The sequence below is a fragment of the Oryzias latipes genome, chromosome 4, assembly GCF_053564925.1.
Source record: "Oryzias latipes strain Hd-rR chromosome 4, Olatipes_Hd-rR_3.1".
In the NCBI taxonomy this organism is placed as follows: Eukaryota; Metazoa; Chordata; class Actinopteri; order Beloniformes; family Adrianichthyidae; genus Oryzias; species Oryzias latipes.
In genome coordinates, this window is record NC_136240.1 from 15991698 (window position 1) to 16019368 (window position 27671).

At 39.1% G+C, this 27671-nt stretch overlaps 1 protein-coding gene across 2 annotated transcripts in view; it reads left to right on the forward strand.

Annotated features, from left to right (window-relative positions):
* Positions 1–27671, forward strand: part of arid3a (AT-rich interactive domain 3A) — a 44684-nt gene that overhangs the window by 3593 nt on the left and 13420 nt on the right. For both annotated transcript variants that reach the window (XM_004067978.5, XM_011474014.4), the window contains exons 2-3: positions 12723–13354; positions 13442–13724. In XM_004067978.5, coding sequence (XP_004068026.1) covers positions 13026–13354; positions 13442–13724 — 612 coding nt within the window. In that variant the 5' untranslated portion in view covers positions 12723–13025. The remainder of the gene's footprint in view (positions 1–12722; positions 13355–13441; positions 13725–27671) is intronic.

Genomic DNA, 27671 nt, shown 5'->3' on the forward strand with positions numbered 1-27671 from the left:
TTGTGTAGCTTAACTCCCTAAAGGCTCATGGTAACCCTGGAAAAGACTTCAATGACTAAAAATTTTTCGAGCTCTAAATCTTTCTTGTAGCACACTTTTCATTTGAGCAATGAATTCCCATCTTGGCACAGATGAGAAATTCAAGAAAATGTAGGTTATTTCAGAGAATTTTCCTGTTTTGTTGACATTTTTATTCATATTTTGGTCTATTTTAAAAGCGTTCTTAATGATCTTTTAACTATGATTATGCCGTTTCTTAGCCAAAATATAAAAATGTAGAGTTTTCTAGGACAAAGTTTCTGCAGAACAGCAAGAGTTCATTAGAAATTTGCCTCTGTGTTGTGGGTGGGACTGTGGTTCCAGGGTAAGCCCACCCCCGTTTCCTATCATCCACCTGTTCAAACTCTGTCCTGCTAGCTTACAGTCCTTCACAACCCTAACCTAGCATTCCCGGTGCAACAAAAATGGCGAGTCATATCGGTGCTATTCAGCCTTACATTTTTGAGCAAGATTCCAGCTCAGACGAGGAAACAGTTTGAATTAAAAAAACTCCGAAATGTAATTTTGAGCTGAATTTTCTTGATATTTATCCTTCAACGTAAGATGATGCTTCAAGAACATGTTACAAACCCCATTTTCATTGAAGTGGGCTTTATCTGTCTCTTCTATTTCTGTGCAAAGTCGTTTTTTTTGGTCTGTGCACACAAAAAAAGCACAACTTTCATATTATAAAGTGGTGCCAGTGAGGTTCCATCTTATGGTTTGAAGCGTACGTGCTAGTGTGCTTGATGCATCTTCAAATTCAAAGGTGTAATCATTGACGAGCAGTAATCCATTGGGTTTCCTGTCACCGCAGACGTCTGATTGCCAACCGAAGGGTGTTTGAACAGCATTTGGAAGCACTGAGTCTATTATGCAAAATATCCCCCAGGTTTGCCTTCAGGCATCATGGCTGACTGAGCGACAGTCACTGGCAGTTTGCCACTGAACTGGTTAGTGGCTGTGAATTGATGACAAGCATGCTGAGACAAGACATAGAGGTATCTTTGTTTTTCCAGCGATAATTTCACATTATAATCCTTTTCTGGGTATTTTAAGGTTGCTTTTTAAGTTGTATTCATTCAAATCTCTTCACAGCTTAAGGGTGTGGGGTTTAACGTAAGCACTTCTTTGTAGAGTTTCAGTGTTTCAGTGCTAAGCCACCTGTAAATATGATTTATAATTTCATAAATCACTCCATATCTTGAGGCTGCCTTGACGCTACAAGGTTTGCTCTCAATAAAGAAGCAGCAGACAGAGTGGCTTGGCTCGTTTTCAGCTGTTCTTTTGCCAAAACAATCTGTTTTCGGAAATCCTTGCCTGGCGCGTGGTGTGAAACCTCTGTGATCCCAGCGAAAATGTGAAAAAAAAAAAAAAAAAAGAAATCCACAAGGTGTTCTGTTCCTGGGATGGGTGTAATGGGGGAATCCCGCCTGTGACGCAGGAAGGGTCTGAGGTTTTGGGATGCCCTGCAGTTCCTGAGCCAAACTGCTGTGTTGTAAGTGTGCAGTCAGCAGCTGACGCCGGCTTTCGTAACAGCAACTGCGATCCGTCCTACCCCGCTCTGCCTGGATACAGATGCACCACGCTGACACGTCCATCAAACATGAAGCATATGCGTTTAAATTTGTGCCACTGGCATGTGGTGCCCCCCCCCACCCCCCCACCCCCACCCGATCAGTAATCACAACTAATGAAATTGGATCCATTTCACTTGCAAGCAGATGAAAATCTTATTAGGCAGAGTGCCTGCTTATAAAACTTTAACGTGCATCCAGTGATGAGCTCGATTATGGATGTGTCCGTGTCCGAAACACGTTGAAGTCTTTCATCTAAGATTTCAGTCCATCCATCACCTCTGTGCACACAAAAGGCTTGATTGTTAAGGATCACAATGCAGTGACGTGACCGCGCAGCCACCATAAAAACCCAACAAGTTAATCCAGTTTTCATCCTATTCAATGAAAAATGCAAACCCCCACTCCACCTTTTCATGCACTTGATGAACTATCGTCATACCTTCATTCTAAGGTTACAAAAGAGGTGTACTGAACTCTGCAAGCTGCAGCATGCAGTCCGTCTCCTAAGTCCTATAATGACAAAGTCAGTTTTAACCCAGGAATTTTACAAAGTCTTTTTTTCTTCTTCTTTTTTCTCAAAAAGTGGACTAATTTGCTCTGTTGGAACAAATATCCCACATTGTCTTTTTAGAAAACTACTTCAGTGTGAACTACATTAAAGTAACAGGAAGCTGTTTGAATTGCTTGTGTCCCTCCTCTCTGGATTATTCCAGAGATATATTTTCCTTTTTTTTCCTCTTGTGGTTGAACTCCACCCATGAAGAAAAAAAATGTTGGTGGGTGGTTGTTTTACTACCACAGAGACTCCAGGGTCCCTCTTAAGAATGGCTGACATTCCCCACCAGAGTTGTCATCAAATGAGATTCACGCTTTTCTCCCATAATTCTCTTGTCTCCATCTCTAATTAATGTAACAAGTACAGTTTTCTCACATAAGTAGTGAAGTGGAATCAGCAGACTTTTTTTCTTCCATCCTTCAGCTTTTTGGTGTAAACTAAAAGAAGTTTTCACAAATTTTAGGTAGCAGATTTTGCACAAATATTTTAGATTTTTTTCTTACTTGAGAATTAATATTGAATAATGCAGTTTCTTTTTGATATGGAGGTTGTTTAATTTCAGTTCAGTTACTCATTTTCATTTTTTTTTCGGTTTTGTCCTGTTTTTCAAGTTAAAGTTTGACCCAAACATTAAAACGTTCAGTTTTAAACATTTCGCTGCTGCTGATGGCAGATCCTGAAAAGGAGCACAAATCACTTTCTTGCACAATAGAGCCCTACTGTTTGATATATAGTTATAGATTTTTGCTGCAGACTAGTGAATCACAGTTTTATTTTTGCTATATGCCCTCCTAATTTATGGCATAGCTGGGCCTAATCAGATTTGGCTTGCTGTATTGCTTCGCCTTGGTGGAAGAGGTCAGTGGAAAATGCGTGACCAGCCTGTGTGACACTTCCTCAATGATCCTGTTGTTGGTGCGCTGGGCCTGAATGGAGCCTGTGTTACTGCCTTACGAGGTAATGCTGTTAGGAATGTGAGAAAGGAACGTATAATCAAGGCCAGCACCACTGACCAACTTTTTGTTTTTATGCTTTTATTTTTTTCCCCAAGTGTGTAAACAATCTAAAGGGGCTTCTGGATTGCTAACCCATTCATTTACGCAAAATGTCTTTCTGAATGTGTTGTAGCCGAGCATGTCAGTTTTAAGTTGGCTGAACAAATCTAAATGGAGTTTTCAGGTGATTGTTTTCTTCCTTTAAAATTGACTGTATCATAATAAGCTTTATCTGTCATTTAGAGGATTCATTGAACCTCTCTGGACACGCCCAGTCTAAAATGCCTAAGCAGACCAGGTTAGCCCTTGGATGGGAGACCACCAGGTACTGTGAGGAACCATAACCCCACCAGTGTTTCCATTTATCCAAGTCTGGGCAAGTGGTGTTGTGTGGTGACAGGCATCCAACATACACAGAAAACCTGTGGGGCGGTTTAGCGTGGTGCCCCTTGAAAGAAGCAGCCTAAAGTTAAAACATTTAAACTGTTTCAAGTAATGATCAACCTAAAAGCTCTACCATCGGCATCTTTAAATCACCCTTTAAAATCCAGCAAGGAATTCTGACCAAACTAAAATTACAGTTGCATTTCAGAGTAGAAAAAAAAGAAAAATGGGCCAAAATAGGGCTAAATTCAAATAATAAAACAAAGTTGCATGAGAAAATTTGAAATTGTAAATGGCATGTACTTATAGAGCACTTAACTACCTTCCATGAAGGTCCAAAGCACGTTACAGTCCCATTCACCCATGCACTTACATTCACCCCCTGATGCCAAACGTGTGCCAACCGATAACCACCAGGAGCAATTTGGGGCTCAGTGTCTTGCCCAAGCACACTTTAATACATGGGTGGGCAAAATACCTGCAGTATTTCAATCTGAGGTTGACCGCTCTACCTGATGATAATGATGAGAGGCCAGCTCATTCCAGAGGTTGAAGAAGAAAGGCGTGGTCACCCCTCAGTTTAACTTGAATCCTACAGGTTTACTGATCTGAGGGGATGACCAAGCTAAACATTCTGCAGAAAATGTTCAATTCTTTGGCTCTGTGTTCTGAAAATGTGTCTCTCAGTCAGTTTCCCAGATTTGCTGGATTCGGTCCGATCACAGAGTGAGCTCAGAGTAATTTCTTGTCGTCTAAATGTCACCCATGTTTTGTTACACTGCAAGTGATGTACCTAAACCTCTTGAGGCCTGGCATCATATTGCAGATTAGATTTTATTCTGATTACTCTGATTACCTGGGGCCCTGTGACTATGAAATTAAAAAAAAGCATATCAAACAAGAGCTCAGGTCTCGAGAGGTTAAAAGTGTGAAGTTGAGACCTTTTTGTTTTGCTTATCTGTTTACATCAAACTCCTCTATAGACTATATTCCCTTTAGGATTAACTAATCCTAAACAACACACTAAAGAAATTAGTCAGAATCAGGGTCAGGCAGGGTCTCTTTAAAAACAATTAATTTCATGAAGAAATGAGATTTATTTTTGGTGTTTTCTGAAGTTATTTTGCATCCTACCTTTTGATATTTAGAGTAAATGAATCGGAAGAGTAGCCCATGTACTAAAAATTCCCATCAGTTAAAATGTTTTAGTTCTGTTCTCAGAAAGTTATGAAGGGTTTTGTGTTTTGCCCGGCCTATTTACTCTTGGTGGCTGGTCGGTGTGTTTCTTACAGAGTTCCTGTTTGTGGTTGGTGTCGTAACAACCTGGGTAAGTTTAAAACCATGACTGCCAGTCAGACTGATTCCCAAAAAGAAGGATCAGCACCAAATGTCATGGCTAAACTGCAGATGAAATAATTACCAGCATTTGAGGATAAAGTTGTCATCCAGGCCAACTTGGTGCTATTTTCCCTCCTGTGCAGCAGAGCTTCCTTAAAAACGAATACATTACATTTTGCTCTAAAATAATTTCTTGTGTAGTTGCACCAAAATCAAATGATTATAATTTAAATAACTCAGCCTATTTTTGTTTAAAATAAAGTTGGATGGAAAATCAGGTAAATGGCTGCAATCAGCAGAGATGTCAAGAAATGGCTGGAAAAGGAACAGCTGAACTCTGTGGTAGTTTAACCAAAGTGTTCCACAGAGACTTTATTCAGATCTCATGAAACTGAATCAATTTGTGAACAAAGGACAAAACACACATGTGAATTGTTCAGAATTTAAATTAAAACATTTTCGCCAGAGGAAGAACTGAACCTTCAAAGTGGAAAATACAGCGTTTGATCTCTGCTGATAAAAAAAAAAACCTGAGAGTTAATTCTTTGTAGCATATTTGAAAGCCATCTATTTAAAGGTATGAAAGCTTTAAGGCGTTATATTTATTTCAAGTATGATTAAATGTTTCTCTGATTTTTTTTTTTTGTAGCTTTTCTTAAGGTATATTTGTCTCTGCTTTGTCAAACATTTATTTAAAATTAGACACACAGAAGTAAACCTTAAAAATCACTAACAAAAATAATTTACTGTCATACTTCAATTAAAATATTTTATTACTAACGATGCATTGTTCCTTGTTTGCATAAAAATAAAAATGATTTTTTTTCCCCTAATAAAACCTGAAGACCATCTATTAGCTCCTAATTAAAGAGATTCTAGGTTTGTATTGGATCTCATTCAACACTGCTACTCAATTTGGTTTCTTTCCAACTGTTAACACTTGACAACACCAAATATGTTGTTTCAGGCATTGTGCCTGTACTCACTAAAAACCTGCACACATCCAGCTTTGAATGAAGCCACAATCAGTTGACCTCCCTGACTCATAGAGTCCAACGCTCAGAGTTTTTTGAGAATGGTTGATATAGTTTATAAATGTGTCCGTCTTGGCTTTTGTGTTGATGTAAATGGTGCACTTTGCTAGCTCGTCATTGTGATTGGCTGAAGCCTTGTTGGTGATTTGCTTTCACATCGTCCGTATAGAAAATGCAAACTCCCGTCTGTGTGTAGGCTCTGCGTTTTTTTCACGCTTCCTGTTTCATTTTAAAAGGTACTTTGCTATGTTGGCTGTCTACATACAACAATTCAGGGAGTTGTAAAGTTCATTAAAAAATAGATTAGAATAAGTCTTTATTGATCCCACAATGAAGATATGACCTTTTTACTTTTTATTAAAATAACTTTTAACGCAATAATTGGAGATTTTTAATCACTTGTGAACTGCAACTTGGATTATGTGGGTTTTTGTTTGTTTTTTGCCTATAATTAGTTGTGATGGGTTGATACAATTAGAAAACAGCACAAGTGTGTTCATTGTAGAATTTATCGGTATTAAAAACCCGGCTGTTTCCCTTTCATTTTATGTCCCGTTCCACAGGGCCATATGCTGTTCGACTACAGTTAAGGGTAATTAAAGGGTATGATTTCACATTCCTACCCTGCCAACAGTGATTTAAGCATTTTTCCACAGGTTTAATGAGTTAATAAAGAAACCAACCCATAGGCAAAACACAAACTAAAAATGAAGAGCAATCCAAGCTGGGCGTTCTAATATCACCGATACTGACGGTTGCAAGTTGAAGCTAATATTTATTTATACCCTCATTCAGGTCTTGCAAGAACATTCTCCAAATCCACCTCTGCTCACAGCCAGCTAAAAAAAACAAGTGTAAAGGTAACAATCTAAAATTTTATTCCAAAAGTGGTAAAGTTGTGAACACAGGAAAATGAAAAAGTGGGATATTAAGACATTTGTTTTTGTTTTAAGTGCTTCCTTTTTTATTGATGATTGTAACACACAGCAATGTGGCATATGTGTCACAGCGTGACCTAGAGCCCCTCTGCTTTTTATAGTTGTTGAAGGGATCTTAGAAAAAAAATAGCCCCCAAGATGAATTGCCTTACAGACGTAAAAAGCACTAAAGAATAAGCATGCATCTGACATGCATCCCTGCACGTGCAGATATATAAATACATACACGTACATGCATTTGAGGTGGTGTGTCTCTCTTTATCTCACTGGAATTAGACCCTTAGCTCTTGTTCTTATCACCCTACCTTGTTTGCTCAGACCTTGCAATCTTCCACCTCTCAAATGTGGCTTTACCAAAAAAAAAAGAAGGATTAACTCTTCAGTTCTCATCATTCCCGCTTTATCCTTCATTCAGCCAACTGCAGAAGTTAACATGCCCCGTCTGTGCACCCTAACCCGCCCCCACACAAAGTCCCCTGCCATCTTGACCAGCAGGTGGTCTCTTTCTAGCCAATTAAGGTGTTAAATGAGCCCTGGAGGCCTAATAGTCTGCTGCAAGATCAGCAAGATGGGAAGACTTCTTGATTCCATGTGAGAAAGTATGAACCGTTTCCTCACAGCTGCAATGGATTGTGGTGTAAGCTGGACTTCAATTGGTACTTTAATTGTATAGTGCAAAATGTAAACATCAAAATATGTTGACTGAAATGTGCAGCATGGGTTCCTGTCAAATTCTTATTAGAGTGAACTACATCTCAATCTGGTTACATTTTAGCTAATTTAATTGTTTTCTTCGTTTCTAAAAGTTTGCCCCTCCAGTTAAAATAGTTTTTCATATTTTCCTGTAAATTTCTAACATCATTATAGAAATTGAGTTAAAATCAGACATAAAGAATACCTTTTCAAAAGGAAATTGAATTTTTGCAGTCGGCCGTGTTAGTCAATAAAATCATTAGGTCACCATAGAGTCAGAGCGTGGATTACAGGCTCTCTCTTTCGAGTGGCAGCGGATTTGACTGAAGACACAGCAGTTTTATCAGCTCACCGTGCAGAGGATTTGCAGTACTGTCCAATGTGTTGGACGCTAAAATAAACCTTTATTGTTCGAATTGAATGATTTAGTTGGCAGAAGTGGCGTATAAGTATTCTAAATTATTATTTCCAACGTAATGACCTTTTTAGATATAAACTTGGTTTACTATTCACTATTTTCTAAGCTAAGAAGATATGCACACAAAAGACACTAACTTGTCAGGAAGGAAGAAAGCAGGTTGTGTTGAGGTTGTATGGCAATCTGATAAGGAACTCTTCATTCAGATTTTGATTTTGTTTTCTGCCTCCCCCCCTTTTATTTTGGTACATTATTATTTTTTGATTAAAGTGTTCCCAGTGGGGACTGAGATGAGGTTTGTGAGGTTTCCCTGTTAAACAGCATCAGTAAAGTACAATCAAAAGCAAGCAACAATCAGTGTCTTCATTTTTTTTCTGGTCTTCGTTTAAAGGTGCAGGTGCTGACTTGCAGGATGATCCTCTGATTAGTGTGAACAAAGGACTAAAACGGAAAGGAACAATCTTTTATCATGTGAATGTATAGAAGCAAAAAATAACAAGATTAGTGGAAAATTTTCCCCTGTACCAAAGAGTGAACAAATTATTTTTTCTTAGTTTTAAAGCTCTGGATTCGTTTTAATTAGCAAAAACAAAAGTTATTTTTGGTGTCTGTTTTTATACCTTTATGATTAAACTGTATTTTTCCGCTCAGCCATTTTTAGGTCAAGGAAAGTTTTCCAAAATAAAATGTCTGTTGTTGATAAGTGATGATAAACTGCCCCTGTTTTTAGAAGGAGAGTCAAACAGCAGAGGCTTCCCAATAGATTAAGTGATGGCCAATGACACTGCCTCTATCTGCCATGCTCAAGTGGAGATGAAGGCTCTTTTGTTGCACACCATTGTCCTGCTTCTAAATGCAAACAAGATTGGCAGGCTTCTTTAGCAGCACCTAGTTTTAGCTCTCCACAGAACCTGCCTTATCTACTGTAAGATCAGGATGTATTAGTTTGGACAAATTCTGAGAAGGCCGCAGAGGCAGGGCTGCAACTCTTTTGGTGATTCTGTGACAGACTTGCTTTATGCAAGCACAGATGGATGCAACACAAGGACACTGATCTGACACAACATCTGAGTAAAAAAGCCTCTCGCTCTGCTGCTGTTTAAATGAACGCTGTGGTCTGGGGTATTAATGTCATATCACTACAACCGAGGCTTGGTTATTAATGTGCCAACCAAAGAGCTGGAAACGAGAAGTGTATTTTATTTATAGGATGATTTAAAATCTCCTAATCTAATCTTGTTGCAATATGTCACATATGTAAGTGTGACACTATGGGCCACTTCCCAAATCCCAAGTGAAGAAGTTAATTTGACAAAAGTTACACGACATAAACGAAAAAAATAAGCCTTTTTACAGTAGCACCAACAATATACGATGTGAAAAACACAAGTTCAGTTATTGGTTTGTATTTAAAAAAATGAAACCCTCAAAGTTCTTGATTAAAGGTGAAAACACTTTTTTTTCCTGACAATTACAAGTGTAACAACAACATGTTCCCTGTTGGCAGCACATCGGATAGAACCATTCTAAAATGTTTTGTACTCTTTAAAGTATGTCTGCTAATTTTGGGGAAGCAGGCAGAAAATGTGTGGTGATGCAATGGAATTTGCACCATCTAGCATGAAGGAATTCCTGATTCTTGAACGGAGACCACTTCTGCTTCCCCCTGGACAGAAGTGGGGGCAAAGCTTTATTGTCATCAATTTTGTATTTAAAATTACATGCATGGCTCGTGCAAAGGCAGATGATGTCAGGCATCCTTGCTTTTGGAACAAACATGGTTTGTGTGGCAGACTGAATATTTTAATCATGGGTTTATGCACAATAATAATAACAATTTTTTAAATATACTGCAGTTGTTCTCTTTAAACGTCACATTTCTTGCTGTGTGGTTGCAGAAAATAGCAACAGGGACTCTAATGTTTAAGTCATACCAGATCCATTTAGCTAAAGTCCCTTTAAGTCCTGCTTACGCTGGGTATATCTTAGGTCTTGACAACTGCTGATATGCACTTGTGCTTCTGCTGCTCTTAAAGAATCCAGCAAATTAAAATTGAGTATCTGTTCGCTTCCTCACTGCATCTGCTCTGTCAGTTGTCACATCCTTCACCTTCTGAAGAAATGTACAAGTTTCACAGCTCTTCTTCTGTTGCACAACATTTCCATAACATATATAGCCTGTAGTGTGGCGTGACTGAAAACAGTTTCCTGTGGGCAGCCGTTGGTTTATTGTAGGTAGTGCTAGATTTGTTGATACAGGACATAAACAATGTGCTGCATTTAACCTAACACCTGAAATTGTCAGATTTTAGGAGTAGTCACTGAGAAATTTGCTTTTGACAAAACTTTTTTTTTTATCAAGCAAGAATTTAAACTGCTGAAGGATGGGCTGCGGGTATGCTCACAACTTCCTTGTTGATGCTTTTTCAGTGAAACAAATCTATGCATTGCTTGTTTTCCAGTTGATGCTCTAAATGTGACTTTAATTGACCAAAGTTCAGTGGGCTACAGAAGTTATGCAGCTCCTATGCAGTGTTTCATACAGGTCATGGTAGAATTCCTTTTAGGTTTCCACATTATTTACTGTAAGAAATGAAGACTGTAGCGTGACAAGCTGGTGTTTCACTTCAGATATGCCTAATTTATTGCGCAACCAGTGACTGATTATTGATATTGTGCATCTGTGAGTTGATTTTCCAGATGGGTTAGATTTGCGTATCGTTACCCAAACTAGTGTTTTTAGGATTGTATAAAATATCATGGGAAAAGAGGATTTCTGTTCCATTTATGCTGTTTGACAAAGACTGTATCAGTGATTTCTCATTTAATTATGTTCAAGACTGGGAGAAATGCTCCTTTTTTTTAAAATGGGTTGTGTATAATTATAACACAAAGAAACTGTAGTTCAAGTGGTACACTTGCATGAGAAAATCACCCCTAAGAGAGTAATAATAATGCATGCTTTGTAATGAGGGTGTATTTTGTCAGCAGATGGTGTTTGTGGTGGTCACTTTCTGCGTAGCTCAGCATTACTTAATGTGACAGGACTCTGAGGAGGGGTATTACCTTGAAATTTTGCTGATGTGAAAATGTGCTTTGAAAATTATGTTTTATTCAAGAGATGGTGACAAACCTCACTAATCAACAATAAAGAGTATTTTCACAGAATGATTATTCGTAAAGTTCCTTACGGAGCAAAAAATGGTGTGTGACTTTTCCTTTTGGGAACTTCAGAGAGAAATAAAAGCTGAGAGGTCAGTGGTTTTTGTGTTAAAAAGGTGACACACATTCAAAAATGAGCTTGGATTTAAAGTGAACCCACTCAAACAACTCAAGTCACATTTCTGAGGCTGGCTTTGGGGCAGATGCCTGTGGTTGCCAAGATCAGTCTATGTATGAGTCAGCACGGTTAAATGAATGCTGAAGTGCAGTCAGTACCAACTCCTCGTCATCACTCGTACTAATAACATGTGTCTGGCACCTGCACTCAAGTCTAATTTCCCCACATGCTGTTGACTTAGCTCTTATCTTACCTGCCTGATCTCGACACAATCTACCCAAACCCAGACTTCTTAACATTTTGAAACTGCTGGGGGAAAACTGTATGTAGCTGAGATCACTGTGCTCCGCATTTGACAATATGAAACAGGCTTTCTGTGGTACCGCAGAGACGGTGCCGTGTTCCTATAGACTGCTTTGCATACCTGGGTCTGCTGTGGAGCAGGTGTCTGGGGGAATTATTTTCACCTACACATCCTGCTGACAGACTTCCCAAAGTCAATTGTGAAACAGTTGTAATAATAATATACACAGTGCAAAAGAAGTGAAACCTCCAAAAATGAGTGCATTTAAACACCAGCGGCGGTGCGCTACATGATACATTCTGCTTGATTTCAAAAGAGAAAAATCTTTTTTGCAATTTTGCTTCCTGCTGCGGCCTTCGTAACCTGCTTGTTTCTGCTCACCTATCGGTTATTTTATTGCATCGATAAGGTGAGCATGCATTGCAGGGATTTCAGTTTAGTATTTGAAGTTTGTGTGAACAGAATTCTCTCCTCAGTCAGCCCGATAGCTCGTGACTCAGTCATAGTATTTGTTTGATGCTTTCGGTATCGCAAACATTTACCAAAACGTCCATTAACAATCTATTTCTGATTTGTCTTCATGAAGAAATGTGCCCACTTTTTATTTTAGTATTAGTTTTTCATTTTGATGAAGTAATTTTAACCCCTTGTTGCCTCACAAGCCACCTTTGCTCCAAACTTACCTTAATTCAGCATCTACTTATAAGGGAAAACACAAGTGGATTTTGTTTATATATATCCCTGGATCCATGGAAAGATCTCAGACATCTCAGTCCAGAAGAGCGCAGTGCTAGGAACAGCTAAGATGGTGCGCAGGACCCTCAAGCTTCCAGGCCTCTGGTAGAGGACCTGAGCTTGGGTGAAGACTGAAACAGAACCTTCATAACTGTGGTGACAAAATTACAACACTGTCATAACAAAAGTTTGGTTTCTGATTTGTTTATCAGATCTCCGTAGACAGATTAATAGCTGCACGCTTGTTTGTAAAGCCACATGATTTAGAGATGAGACGTATTTTGATGCTGTTACGCTATTGGGAGAGTGGATTTATAGTTTGATACGCCTACAGAAAAAAAGCTTTTGCCCTTTAGCTCAGGTTGCTGATGTAAACACAAAGCAGAAGTGAAGCAGTCTGACAGCAAGCTTTTCTTTCTCTCCCTTAGGTCTCTGTAGTCTGTCAGAAAAGTCTGGTCCACCAACCTTCTCTGCTCAAAGTCTGGTCCTTCTTCACTGACTAGGACTCTGCTCCTACTCCTGGAGAAACCACGGAGAGCTTCTGAAGAGCGCATCGTAACCCCCCTTCAGACACTGAGAGAACTTTAGCTGCTCTGCCAGAAGATTGGGCGTCTAGCTGCCTTGAAGAAAAGGTCTAACTGCAGATCCCCACACAGGTCCCCAACTAGCGCTTATTCAGTGGGGAAGGAGGGGAAGGACAGCTGCCTAACACTGTGCCGCTTTCCCCGGAAATGAAGCTGCAGGCCGTCATGGAGAACCTGCACAGGCAGCAGAGGGCCAAGCTGCTGATGGAGCAGCAGCTACAGCAGCAGCAAGCTGCCTCCCAACAAACTCAAGTGCGTGCGGGTGACGACCCGATAGGCAGCCCGGCCCCCGAGGCTGAGCAGGCCCAGATGGCGGCGCTGGCTGCCATGCGTGCTGTTGCTGCTGGTCTGAAGAGGGTGTCGGACAGCCCCATGTCAGAAAACAGCAGCGGCGGGGAGGAGGAGCCCGAAGATGACAACGATGAAGGAGAGGAACAGTACAAAGAAATGATGGGTTCTGATGAAGAAGAGCAGATGTAAGTATGAGGCCTCCTCTTGTTGCTCAAGATGGTTTTAAATTAATTTTCAAGTTTTATGAATAACGTTTCAATGCCCCAATGCAGCAAACGGAAATGGGACGAAGAAGACTTTGAAGGTGAAATGGAGGAAGACTTTGATGAGGACATGGCGGAGGAAGGTCTTCCAACGGGTCATGATGCCGTGGCCCCAGGGAAGGGTATCCTGCTGCTGCCTCACCGCCAGCTACACCCCCATGCCCAGCTTTTGAAGGTCCGCCCCAGCATGGAGCAGGAGGCACGTTCAGTCGTCATGCCTCCCCATGCAGCACACAGCCACCTGGGCGGGCAGGACCATGGAGAATGGACGTACGAGGAGCAGTTTAGACAGGTAGGACCCCTTTATGCACTTTCCTACTTTTTATCATTTACATTTCTAACAAATTGATATCAAATCAATAAAAATATGCAAAGTAGTAGGAAAGCTAGAATGTTAGTGAAGTAGAATTGTGCAGATATTTAAATAGTTGATAGAAAATTACTGTTGCAAACAGCTGGATTTTCTCACTCTTCACACCAAAACAGAAGTTTCTTAACACCAAATAGTGCAATTTGACTAGGGTGGGAAATTAACACCAGCCAGCAACCAAATGCTGTCAGTTTTGGTGCAACAAAACTGACAGCATTTGGCACCTGACATTCTGCTGGAGTCCACGTGTTGAAGGTGTTGACTTAACGGCGGCGCTTTCCCCCTCAAAGATCAGCTCAGTTTCTGCCGTCAGACCTGACATTAGATAAAAACTGCAGGCTGTCTGTCAGAATAACAAGTTTCTCGGTTTAAAGTTAGACTGGCGGCTAAAAAAAGAGAGTCTAGATGAGGCGGGGAAGGGATGCATTTTAACAGATTTGACCACATTGGGGTTTACTGTAAACATACCAGTGGGCTGGATATTGTGAGGGAGGTCCCCCCAGAGAAAACTGTGGCTAAAAAGTGACTAAAAATACCACAAGGGAAAAATAAAAACTACTCAAAAAAATTCTTTGGAGTAAATATTTGTCTGTCATTCAATAATGTTTCACTTTGATCTGTATCGTTGAGTGCTGTATTTTTCTTTTATTCTGAAGAAGCCTGATATTTGAACTCTGGGAAAACTAACCTGTTTTTGTGTGTCTTGCATATACGGAGTCACCGTCTCATGTGGTGGCTTTTACATAATGAAAACCACGACAGAAATGCAAACATAATCTACGCCTGCTGAAAAAATTCAAACCTTAAATCATGTTCAGCAAGATGTGAAACAGTAAGGCTTATCTTTTGGCACAGCACGGATTACCGATCTCTTTTAAGAGAACTGGTTGGGGAATCGTTGAAAAGGGCCTCTATAGATTTCAAATTGCCATTGCCACATTGTGCTCTAAATCCATGTTCTCTTTTATTAAGCTAACTTTAGATTTCCTGTAATTTAAGGACCATTTCTTGTAATTACAGAGTGTATGGAACTCTGAAAACCTATACTCTTCTTTAAATATCCCATCCCTCTTAGGCTTTATGTATTGAATTGATACTTACAGTCAGTTTTCATGTCAGCTATGAACTAAGGGCCATTTTATTGCACCACACCATTGCATTTAATGCAGCTGATAATTGCATAATCTAAACAAGAAGTGTTTTTGCTGTTGAAACCATTTAACCTTGTCTGCTGCTAGTTAAAGTGTTTAAAAACCATGTCAGTAACAACAGCGCTAAGGAAAAAGCAAAAGCAACACTTCAAGGATTTGAAAATATGGAACAAAGCCATGAGGAAGCTTTAGTCTGCACTTCTGTGCACGTCGCTGCCATCAACATTTAATATGCTGATGATTTGAATTATGTAGAATCCAGGATTTTAGACTGGGATATTATTCACCTTCAAAGGACCAATTTAGCTTTTGCGTGATTATAGCAATTACCTGTAATTGCACTATTTTCCTCTCAGGATGAAGACCGTCTGTCCACTCATAATTCTAATGTTTAAAAAATAGATTTCTACTTTACTTTTTGTTGCGTGAATTCTATGTGTTACTTCTCCTTTTTTGTCTGAGTGTGGTTTGTCATGTGAAAGAAATAACTGAATCTATGTGCTATAGATTTAGTGCAGTTTTCTGGGTATTTTTGTTTGCTTGATTACAGGTTTTTAAGCAGCCAGATGATATAAGTGCCTAGTAGTTGCAGTATTTGAGGTCATCTGATATACATTTTACTTATAACAAAAAAACATGTCTCATCCCCACTCAATCTTTATTATCACTTCTGATAAGAAGGCAGAAACATTAGACTTGGGTTAACCAAAATAAAACTCATTTTTACATGTGAAACTAGATAAATGCTGAGCCCAAAAGTCCATTTTTATCAGAGTGTCATTTATCATGAAAAGTCTGAGTATAGACTGCATTTTCATCTTATCATGCAAAGTTCACAAGTCTCTCCTGTTAGCCGTAGGCTCATGAAAGACCCTACCACAAGAGAGAAGAGAAGAGACTCTGTGTTTATTTTAGTGAAGTCAGTTAACTGTTTGTAACGTTCAGTTGGTGTATTTGTTTTACAGACATTTCAGCCGTTAAGTTTTGTAGGACTTTTTTTTTTTTAAAAGGGGTTTTATGTAAAACTAACTTTTGCCATTAATGTAACACTCTACATGATTTGTAACTCGGCCTTTTGGTTTTAATAGGTGTGTTGTTTTAAAGTTGCTGGTTAATTAACACACCAATTCTTATTTTTCCATTTTATTGGCCTGAATGATATTTCGTCATTTTCTTCACAAATCTTTCTGTTCTGTCCTCCCTTGGCTTTTTTTTTTTTTTTTTAAAGTAGAATTTTGCTATTAAGCTTGAATCCCAAGTAAATGAATTAACTAGAATTTTCTCTGGTACACTTTGAGTAACCATGCTTCCTATTTACCACTATGGGAGAATCTAGTTGAGTTTTGGCTGAGCTGAGGTCCCAAACGTACTAAAACAAAAACTTCTCAGCAAACTTTTTCAGATCAGCCTCTCAGCCTGGACTTGTCTGAACGTTGCCTGAAGCAGCTGTCAAAAAAGCTGCATTCATTGTTTAAAGGGAGGACTGTTTGCTAACAGGTCATGCCGTTGTTGGGGACTCTCACCTTTCAATGTTTATTTTTTAATTTTTGTTGTCATATGCATCCAGGAAGAAACTCTAACAGTTTGCCCTTATGTCTAAATTTAACCAGAACTCCATAACCAACAACCGCATGAGATCTTCATATGATTTGATACTCAAGGCTTTGGAGTGCGGAGTGGGGAGGAAAGGGTTAAGACGGTACCGTTTATTTTGGGCAGGTGGGTGTAGACTGTTGGAATGTGCCTGATGGAAGGTGATAATTTGGCCACTAAGAACCTCAGCAGAAACTTTGCGTGCCTCTATCAGTTCTGAACAGGGGGCACTCGTCCAAACAGACAACTGTCCTTTCCTTTCCTTTTTTCTTTTTTTAAAGTTGTCCATTTAATATCCGTTTTGGGCCATTGCTGCTTTCAATTTTCAAAGGGAAACCAATGAAGTATTTTATTATGTTAAAAAAAAAAAAACTACATCATAAAATCCAAAGAATTAATCAACCAGATTGACAGGTTTAGGGTATTTAGAGTGTAAATGAAGAAAGAAAGTTTTTTTCTTCAGGTTTGCCCCGGGCCGTTCATGGTTAAGATAAGCAGCAGAGCCCAACCTGCATTCCTCCCCACTTTAGGCTGAAGGGTCAGACTAAACCGAGCCAAGAGGTGAGGGCTGCTCAATTGTCTGATTACATTGTGGGTTTAAGAGAATTAATCCAAATATCCAAGGCTCTTTGCTAAGGTTGTCATATCTTGCTGCAGCAGGGAGCAGCTGAATGAAATAAAGGCTAGGGTTTATAAAGATGTCAAAATGATGCCAGCGCTGTTGGACTGTTTTTTAAATGAAAATGATTTGTGCGTTTTGTTTTCTTATACCAGTGCCACTTCAAACCATTAGTCCTGTCAACTCTAAAAGAACCCTATACAGTAATTCTTTCAATAATTCTACTATTATAGTTTTATATATTGAATATTAAACAATTAAAATAAAGCTGATTGGTGAAGAAGTCCAGTATTACAGAGCTTTGCAGGGTTACATGTCTTAAGAAGTAGGTTTTAGCGCTCTCATTTATTTTTAATGTTGAAGTCAAAACAGGAGAATTTTCTAGTAGTTTAAATGTGAAACTGCACTGTAGAAGTGGCTCCAGAGTGCATTTTTACAAATGAAAAAAAGAAATTGACTACGTATACACCGGGCATGTGATACGCATTCAGCGCGATACTAACGCAATGAACTCACAGTTGGAAGAGGCTTGATGCGAAATGTTGAAACGGCTCGCAAAGCTCCGGGCTGTTTCTTTCATTCCAATACATGAAAGACTTGATGTAAAAAAACAAACATTTATTTGATCAATTTTAAGATGATTGGCACTTCAGTGTTTTAAAAAGGACGCTATTCATGCGTCACTACCAAATCCGATTCCCGATATATTCCAAGTTCAACTGGTTTAACTTTGAACGTGCATTCAGTGGTAGCGCGTTTTGTACGTACAGCCCGAAAACTGACTTAAAAACTTGCGTAGCGAAGTGCAATGCAAACATTTTTAACTCAGAAGCCTGAAACGCACATAAATGGGCATCTACATAGGCTTTTCTTTGAAGGTGGTTGCTTGAACACATGTTGCAGAGGGCGGTGTGAACGTAGCAAAACACTTTAGCTTTAGGTGTTAATTAAGGTGAAACGGTTTAATTTCTTGTCTTAATAATTAGATAAAGAAATATCATCCCCAAAGGAAGGACTATAATTTATGCATTTATAAACTAAAAAAGTTTAGAATAATATTTTATATTTAAATTTTTAAAGTTGAACTAAGAACAAGAATATTTTCTAGTGAAAGACATAAAGATTGGTAAAAAAAAAAAATAAATAAAATGAAATTAATAATAGCTAAATAAATAAAAAGTAATAATAAACAAACAAATAGGAGATTTCTGCAAGGGAACTATGAAATACAAAAATAAATTCAAAACAAATACCACAATTGATATGCCTAGACAATTAACACTGTGTAAAGTTTTTACATACAATACAACTTGTAAAAAAACAAATAAAAAGCCTTCCAAGAAAATGTTGAAACCTTAAAAATTAAATTTAAAAGTTTATGTTGTGAAAGTTTAAAAGAAAAAGGTCATTTATAGATGTATCATATATCAAATTGTGCAGCATAGGGGAGGAGGTGTGACGGTTAACAAAGAACTCTTCTGGATATCTAATGTCAAATGTGAAGGCATTTGCCATGAACCCCTGACACAGGACTCAAGCACAGCAGCAAACCCACCAAAGAATCTGAAGAAGAAAGCGGTCAAAGGGGTGCAAGGTTCCAGTCAAAGTCCAGATCTCAACCTGACCCAAACGCTGCAGCTGGACCTTTAAAAAGCCAAGAAGGTTGGCCGTGAACTCCAGTAGCGTTGGTTTAAAAAAGGGCGGGTCAGAATGTCTCTGCAATGAAGTCAGTAGCTGTTAATGACAGACAAACATCCCCCAGGTTTAAATTGTTAGGTTTATTCTACGAGATGTCAACCATCTTCATAGTTTACAAAGCTTCTCCACTTTAACCTAGTTTTTGTTGAATGGACAAGAGACGAGTGTGTTGTTCCTGCTTTTTTTCCAACCAACATGGGGATGTTCAGTTACAAACTAGTCTTAACATAGTGTCGTCTCCGGTGGTTTAAAAGCGACCAAATTCCTCGCTCCTTTTGTAAACAGCATCTTCTCCAGGTCAGAAAGTGTCCAGAGGCCATGGCGAGCCTTTGAAGTCACCTCTTCTGTGTCTCTGTCTGCTTTAAACACAAGCAGCTGGACAGATGGAGCCCAGATGGACAGTAAAGTAGGGATGTCTTTAAAAATTCATGGCTCTCTCCACGGTCAGTTCAAATGTGTGTTTGGGGGGGGGGGGCTGACATTAAACATTAAATTGCCCATGCACACACACGCACACACACACACACACACACATATCAAGGGCCGGGGGGAGGGGCTGTTAGTGACTACAGGAAGTGAAGGGCAGAATAAGATCCAATTGGGAGCGACACTTATTGTGATTGCTCATCAGATTTCTGCTGATGCAGCTTTGTGATAAGTGCTTGTTAAGTTTATATTCCACTGTTGAAAACCCTTTTGATCCATACTGTGCCGGTCAGAAATGGATTCTTTTCTTTTATGACATGAATGGGCCATCCTCAGTGTGCTGCAGGATATGTTTGCTTTGCTTTTATCTTCAAAACATAATTAGCTAATGTTTAAATCATATACAGTATTTGTTGTAAATGTTTTGGGCTAAACAATATAATTTAGTTTTTCTGGGTCTCTCTTTATCTAAAGCCCAACTTCGATCATTTCATCTATTTTAAAGTGTTCCCAGTTTAATTATTATTATGTGTTTTTTTGGCAGATTTTGGGAATTGAGCTGAGCATGGAGCTTGAGCCCTGCCGATTGCAACTTTTACAACTCAGCTAAAAGCTTTTTCCAATGTGGTTTTTTTTCTTAATCTGCTCCTGATTTACAATAATTTGAATAGAGAAATACTCAGAAATCCAAATTTAATGTTAATTTTCTTTTAATATGTCCTCCATCATCAAGAAAATGCCACAAGGCCAAGTTAAAAAACCAAAAACAGGATTTTCATTGGTGTTAGTCTTTGATAAGAGGAACACTTTTAACAGTTTTGGAATTTTTTTTCTTTAATAACTTCAAATCATTAAAGTAACAGAATCATGAAACCTTGTCTGGAACTGCCAGTACCAGGCATTTCACATCTTTAGAGAATGAAGTAATTATAATAAGGAGACTTTGTTCTGTGCAATAGGTCGTAATTAAAATGTCCTACAAGCAGAAGGAATCATCACTAGATTATGGATTGAGCTTTAGTCATGAAAACAAAAAGCCAAAGGTTGCTTGTTAAGACCTTTGAAAGTCTTGTTGCTAAGGGGGAAAAGGAACAGTTCAGAAGAGGAAATGGTAGGTGTGACTGAGGAAACAGGAAAAAGTCCATCTGCTGGCTTTTGGCTTTGAGTCGCTGCCAAGTAGAGCACCAGCAGCAAATGAGTGTTTTGACTGGGAAGCATCATGCAGCATTTCAAGCAGATCTCGCTCCCACTATGCCACATGAAGCTGATGTCAGAAACTATACTGTCACAGCCTTTCTGGAAATTGGCAAAAGCTCTTTGTTTTGTTAGAGGGAAGTGCTGCCGCTGGAATGTAAGACTGAATTCACCTACATCTTAACAGAATAATCTCTGTTTTAAGTTTTTAGTAACTTGTGGGGCTTACGTCCTGAATTGAAATCAAATAATTAGGATATCTCCAACAAACTCCTACTGGTTTTGAAGTTGTGGGTATAGAAAGTAAATAAATTATTATTTTAGGATGAAGAGATTTGCAAATGCTTTGTCTTGCTTATAGACTCTAGTACCATCATTGTTAAATAATGTTTTAATCTTTCCTTTTATTATCTCTTTGGCATGAAAGTACAGGGGTACTGCTTTTTTTTGCCCCATTTTGTGAGGGACAATGGGAGAAAAAAGATGCACATAAAATGGTTAGAGCTGTCAATAAATAAACCCTTAGCAGACATCTCTTCATACAAAGACCCAGTGGTGAGCATTCACTCAAACAAAAGCAAAGCGTTTTGCCTTCATATTCCCCTGAAAAGGTAGCAGAGACTGAAAGCCTTCATTCCTGTAGGAATCAATTAAGAAACAGGTCAGACATAGATAACGCTACATAGCTGCACATTTTCAAGGTCTGAGACGGTCTTTCTCCCTGCGTGAAGTAAAGTCAGGCTGAAAAGCAAAGAATACATGTTTTGAAATGTATTTGTGAAGTCAATAACTTAATGGAACTTAAAACAGAGCAGTCTTCCTGCATCATAAAAGGCTCCTTAAGTGCTCTGATCCATACTTGGGGCTGGTGACAAAACCGTAGCTATCTTGTCATGTCATATTGATAGTAGTTGACCTTTTACTGATATGGTTTAATGGAAGGAAGTGTGGGTACGCAGGTTTTCTCAACACTAAAACTACAGTTATTTGATTACCATTTACCAGATTGAGAAACGAGAAAAGTTTTCCCTCTAGACATGCGTCATAACAAGAAAGGTGTGGACGCCAAAAGATTCATTCCAAGTTGCTTTACCTATTTCTACATCTTTGTGTTTCAAGCATTCTTGCTGCAGGGGGAACTGAGCTGTGCTTGATTTCATTAATCACTTTACATGAGAAGCTGTAACGAGACTACAATGCAGTAAATAAGATCTGCCTTGTTTGAAGGAGTTGTAAGCACTCTGAGTATTGTTAGTCAAACTGGCTTCGATATCATCATTGGAAATAAAAGGTGTTATTGTTTTTTAATTTTTAAGAAAGGGTTTGGTACAAGAAAAACTAAAGATTGCTTTGGTGTCACCAGGGTGTATATGGGTGAAGTCATTTTGACCATGTCGTTCTCCAACTAGCCCCATGGACACCTATCTCGTCTCAGTGAGTGTAGGTGGGGCAGATATGATCTTAGAGTCAGCGTTAACCATTAAACCCGTTGCCCTTTTCATTCATCATTCTCCGGGGGGGGGGGGGTTCTCCCCTAACTGTAAGGCGATCCACGCTGTGGAACAGCAGTGTAATACCCGGTTTTAGCCGTCTTAAGCAACATCCACACATCAAAAGGTGTATCAAAAGGATTTAGCAAACATTCTTCTGAATCTCTTGCTCCTCTGCTATCTCATTCTCCATCTGTTTGCATTCGAACAAATGTTATCATGGCATCAGCTCTGGCGCAGAATAAATATTTTCACGCAGACTCTCATTAGAAAATTATCCGGGTTAGAAGTTGTTCTGCGCATTGTTTTTTAGAAGAAGGCCGCTTCAACGAAATGGACAATAGAGAAGCTTTATTGTGAAATAACGCTGAAAATCTCTTCCATCAAATAACTGATAGTGTGTGTGTGGTGATATGCATGACTTGCTACACCCACTTACCCTCCCTCTCCGTCTATTCAGCTTTGCCCCACCCGCTTTAAGCATTCATCATAATGATACTACTTAATAGCAGAGTAGTTAGAACACAGATCACAGATGAGGGCCCTGGGAAAACTTGCTGGTTTTTCTGACTTTTAGCCAAAGCCCCCAAGCAGTGACAGCTGTACCGATAGTAGCAGCACGGAGGATTGTTAGTGCTGTCAGTGGAATGCACTTATTCTGGTTTATTGCTTTCTTTTTATTTTCACCTTTTTCATCCTATATCTACATCATTCTGTATATTCTCACTACATTATAAGAAAGTATATTGTTTTTATTCGGGTCACTTTTAATGCAAAAACAAAAGCAGTCAGACTGAGTTAAACGTTTCCCCACCCTAAATCAAATATTGTATTATCAATCTTAAATAAATGGTAGCCGCTAAACACTTTGTGTTTTGTGCCACCGCTGGCACATTTAAATGTCGTTTTATATAGTAGTTATGCAAACTGCCGTTGTTTGATTCTCTCTTTCTTTCTTATCTCCTTTTCTGTCATTTCTGCTGCGAATATGGTGGCCTCAGATAAAGCGACATCAGTTACGGCCGGTCTCAGAGGCGCTGTTTGCGTCCACAAAGCTGTTGACTCCTCATCCTCAATCAATGAAGCTGAATTCACGAGGTCAGCCAGTGAGTTAGGATTATGATGTGTTTGATCCTCTCTGTCAATAAAGCAATGTTCAGAGCCTCAGCAGTGCCCCCGCTCAGTTGTTGGCGTTAATTGTGTGCCTGGGGGGGTAGTAGGGGGAGCAGGGCCGGGAGCAGAGAGGACAAAGATGGATTCATTAAAGATATCACTTTATAGAGAGATGTCAGCTTAGCCTGTGTCACACTGCTGTCACCTGACTGCAGTTACTTATTTTATAGTTTAAGATTATTATCACACTATAGAAAAGGAAATAAGATCATTTCCACTTGCCCTGACAAACAACGAATTATTAAACTTATAAATGTATTTATTTTCTTATGATTTGATGATTCAAAAAGGCAAAAAAGTCAACAAAGTTTTTTCTGTTTGATTTTGGTTACTTCCATATTTCATCAAAAAAATATTTTGAAGTTTTTTCCTTCTAATTTTTCATTTTTGTACTTTACCTTGAGTATAAATAAATTTCTTTTGTTTCATTTTTTTTTATTTCATTTTGATTTCTGGAAATTTATTTTCTTTTCAGAAATGTTTAATTTTTAATTTGTGTGTTTTTGGCATTGTGTTAAGAGTTCTGTTTTTAGTTTTGATTACTAGTGTGATTTTGTGTGTGTGTGTGGTTTTTTTTAGGGTGTATTCAGACTGAACATATTTGGTCCGCCAAAAGTGAACTAGAATTTGTTTCCCCCAATTATCCGGAACAAATATTAAGTCTGAATACCTCCAAGCGGACCCATTTTTTGAGGTGGTTTCGGTTCGTTTCCTAGCACACTGAGCATCGGTTCGCTTTGAGATTTCAACAACTGGACCAAAACGGCCACCAGTTGGTGGTCACGTGATGTAAACCAAGTAGGAATGTAGCAACAGATGAGCCACTGAGAAATATGAAGCAACGATTGTGGTGTTTGTTAAAGACGAAAAAAAAAGTCCTACTGTTAACTTGTTAGAACGTTTATAAGACAACTGAAAAAAGCCTCATACATGCTATTCTACGTCTCGTTACGCAGCACGTACTGCTGTGACGTTATCCTAAGAGCTACCGTGTACATCTTTCACAGAATTCTCTTTATAATAGTGCTATAACACCACAACAATGAGACACATGGATGAATGCAGGCTCATCAAAACAATTTTAACATGATACAAATTACTTCACACTGTTTTCCCGACAAATCAATATATCATAAACACTTATCAGCGTACCTTCTTAGACGTTTTCTTGCCCGTCACTGCCCTACAGCACGCCTCGACTGTACCAAAACAGCCATAAAAAGTGTTGAGCCTGACGTTTGAAACAGGCGTTTAAAATTGGTCAGCAAAATATAAAGTTTGAATTACAAGGACTCCAAAGCGCAGGAGTTCCATAATTTCCGTCTCTAGTTGCTTTGCCCCGCCCTCATAATTCCTGAACAATGAGTGAAGAGATTTTTTTAAGCTTTGTTTGCAAGCTTTGATGCGAAAGGGCGCTTGATGGCAGTCTGAATAGACCAAATGCAAGGTTCAGGACTCGATCGGGGACAATTCAAGCAGACCCAGTTTTGACCAAATGGTTTCCCCAGTCTGAATACACCCTTAATTTTCATTGTGATCTTTACTTTTTTTTTTTTTTCGCACCGAGTGATTTGCTGGAGTGATTTGCAATTCAGGGCAACCATAAGTTTGATTTCTTCTCGAATTGTTGGGGACAACATTGCAATCAAAACATTCTTTTTTTGTCTCTTTTTAAATTTTGAAGGTGGGGCTGGTTGTCAGTAATGATTGAACACATTTTATCATTTGGGTCAAGCTTGTTTTATTTTTGCTGTTTTGCCTCCTTTTCTTTGAAGTCTGTGAGCTTCCATTATTGAACAGTAAAACGCCCAAAAGCAAAAAAAAACTACAACTATGTTCTCTGCAGTCATAACTTATGAATTAGGCCTGATTGCTGCAGTTTGTGACGACTTTAAAGGACGGGGGAAACAATGCTTTTCAATTTTTCTGCTGTCTTTGATCATTGCAATGAAAGAAAAAACACTTTTATAGCATTGCAATAAAACTCAAGTGGAGCTTTGCACATGAGGCCCCTGATGGAAAATGTCTTCTCCGTACACAAGAATTGGTTTTGTGTGTGTGTTGAGACCACACTTATTGTGTCTTAGATGTTAGTTGCTGTCTCTGCTGGGTTGGAAACTGTTGCAATAACTAGTATTTTCCTGTTCACCACCCATCATGTCATTCTGTGCAAAACACCCGTTGGGTTTAGTGGATAGTTAAATTTGTTGGTGGACCACTGTGGTGTGAAACTGAAAGTTTCCATGCAGGAACGCTTTTACTTTCATTGTGAGAATTGGATGCAAAGTGATCCCGTTCGGCTGTTTGTGTTTGCTTTGTACATTAATGACAGTTGTAAAGGGGATTTGGCCTTGAACAATGGCGTGGTTGAAAATAGCTGATCATGTGTTCATGTACCACCCCCAGACCCTTAATTTCCCCCCAGAGCATGAAGCATACTTTTTAGTTAATTTCTTTGTTTTTGTGCTGACAAATTAGCATGATCAGCCCCGTCACTGCTCCTCATGAGCTCAGCGGAGTTGATTTGTTATGGCCCTGTTTAAGGAGGTAGTAGCAAATGTTTTGCCTCCACTCAGGTAAGGCATTGTGGAGAAAAAAACAAGTTCACACTAATCTCTTTCATGAGAAAAATCAACTGAAGGTCTCGGATTAATACAATGTTGTGAAACTAACCCTTTAGCACTGAGGGAAAAGGGACTTGTGTAAACCTGACTTCCTTTGTCTGCATGCACATGCACATCATAAACAATTGCAATAAATGTAGTGATATGTGATATAGTGCACACACCCTGCAGTTTTAACCCTGCACTTATAGAAGTAGTATTTACCCATTTATATTCACAGTTCTGCTGTGACGTTTTGAAAAGATCTCTACCGTTTGATTTAATCTCAACGGTCTGCATTGCTTCAGATTCAGAAAGAAACCTACCACTAGGCTTTAAGAGACTTTGTAGTAAAATTAAAATTTTGTCCAGAGCCACAGACTTTCCCCAGACTATACATCACGCAGATATAAAACTGCAAAGCATGACTTGTTAACAGACGGGAAAACAGATCTGGGTTGTGCTGTTGTGTCCAAGGTGTGCTCTAAGCTTGTGTGTGGGCTCCCCTTTAGCCTAAGGTGATGGGTGGTAGTGAAGGGGGACAGATGAGATAAACAACACTTTTTCTTGGTTTGAGTTTTTAGCCTGCAAAGGCTGTAATGGGTTACGTGACATTAGTGCAAAAGCACCACTGACTTCCATTTGCATTAATGGTTGACTGACCCTCCCCCCATACACACTCGCACACATACATTGTTACCTACCATCCCCACCGCTGCCTTTGAGGCTGCAAAGGCTGCTCTTTGGTTACTGATTATTTGCAGTATAAGGCCTGTTTATAATTTATCTGCAGACAGTCAGTCGTTGACCTACATAAAGACCCAGGCTAGGAAACAATCAAACTATGGTCAAACATTCATTCATTCATTTTCTAAACCCGTTTTTGTCCATTTTGGGGTCACGGGGTTGCCGGAGCCACTTGTGGGCGAAGGCAGGGTACACCCTGGACAGGTCGCCAGTCTGATGCATGGCCACATATCACACACCCATACACACTCACATTCACAACCAGGGACAACTTACATTAACCAATTAACCTATGAATTTGTTAATTAATATGTGGTTAATACAATCGGTTGATAAAACCAGCTTATTTTAGAAGTTACTTTTATAAGTATTCATTGTGTGTGCGGTCAGGGGTCATATGTGTTTACAGAGGGGAGTGGGAAGGGTGAAGGGTGGGTTGGGTTTTTTATTGTAATATTGTGTGTGTGTTTTGTTTTAAATGTTAATGCGCTTCAATTTGCGCAAGGCCCGAGACGCACTTTTTTTATCAATAAAGTTTGATTTATTGTGATGAAGTATGTTTTTGGACGGTGAGAGGAAGCCGGAGTCCCCGTAAAAAAACAATAAATATTTATTAATGGGAAGTAGGGAGCTTTTGATTCTTATTACGTTGCATTGGGCCACCTTTAAATGTAATTTCAACTAAACTTTGATAAAGATTGTAACCTTACCACTGCAATTCTTTTTTTTCTTGAAAACTAGGGTAGTAGAATCCATAAGATGTCGTCCCACCCCCCGTATGTGATTCAGTCAAAGGGTGTAAACCTTGCAGCACCAGTTGTCCCAGTTTTTTTTGTGGTTTATCTAGTTTCTTATTGTTTATCTGACTTGCTGGGCTTTAATGCACAAGGGGCCCTCATCCCAGCACACATACTATAGGCATGAAAAACCTATGGGACCACACCCACGTCAGCCTGATAAGTCTGTGTGTATGATGGTGGGTGGTAGTTGTGGCGACAGGGGAGTTGTAATGTACACAAGGATTATATAAATGGACAAGCTGAATTAGAGCGAAGCTATTGGAACTTGAAAGGTGAACTAAAACAGATAGCAAAAAAAAGAGTGACAAAAGAGAAAGAATGTGCATTTGTGCATATGGTGTGGCAGTTGTTTTGCCAGTTCAACCACATTGTGAC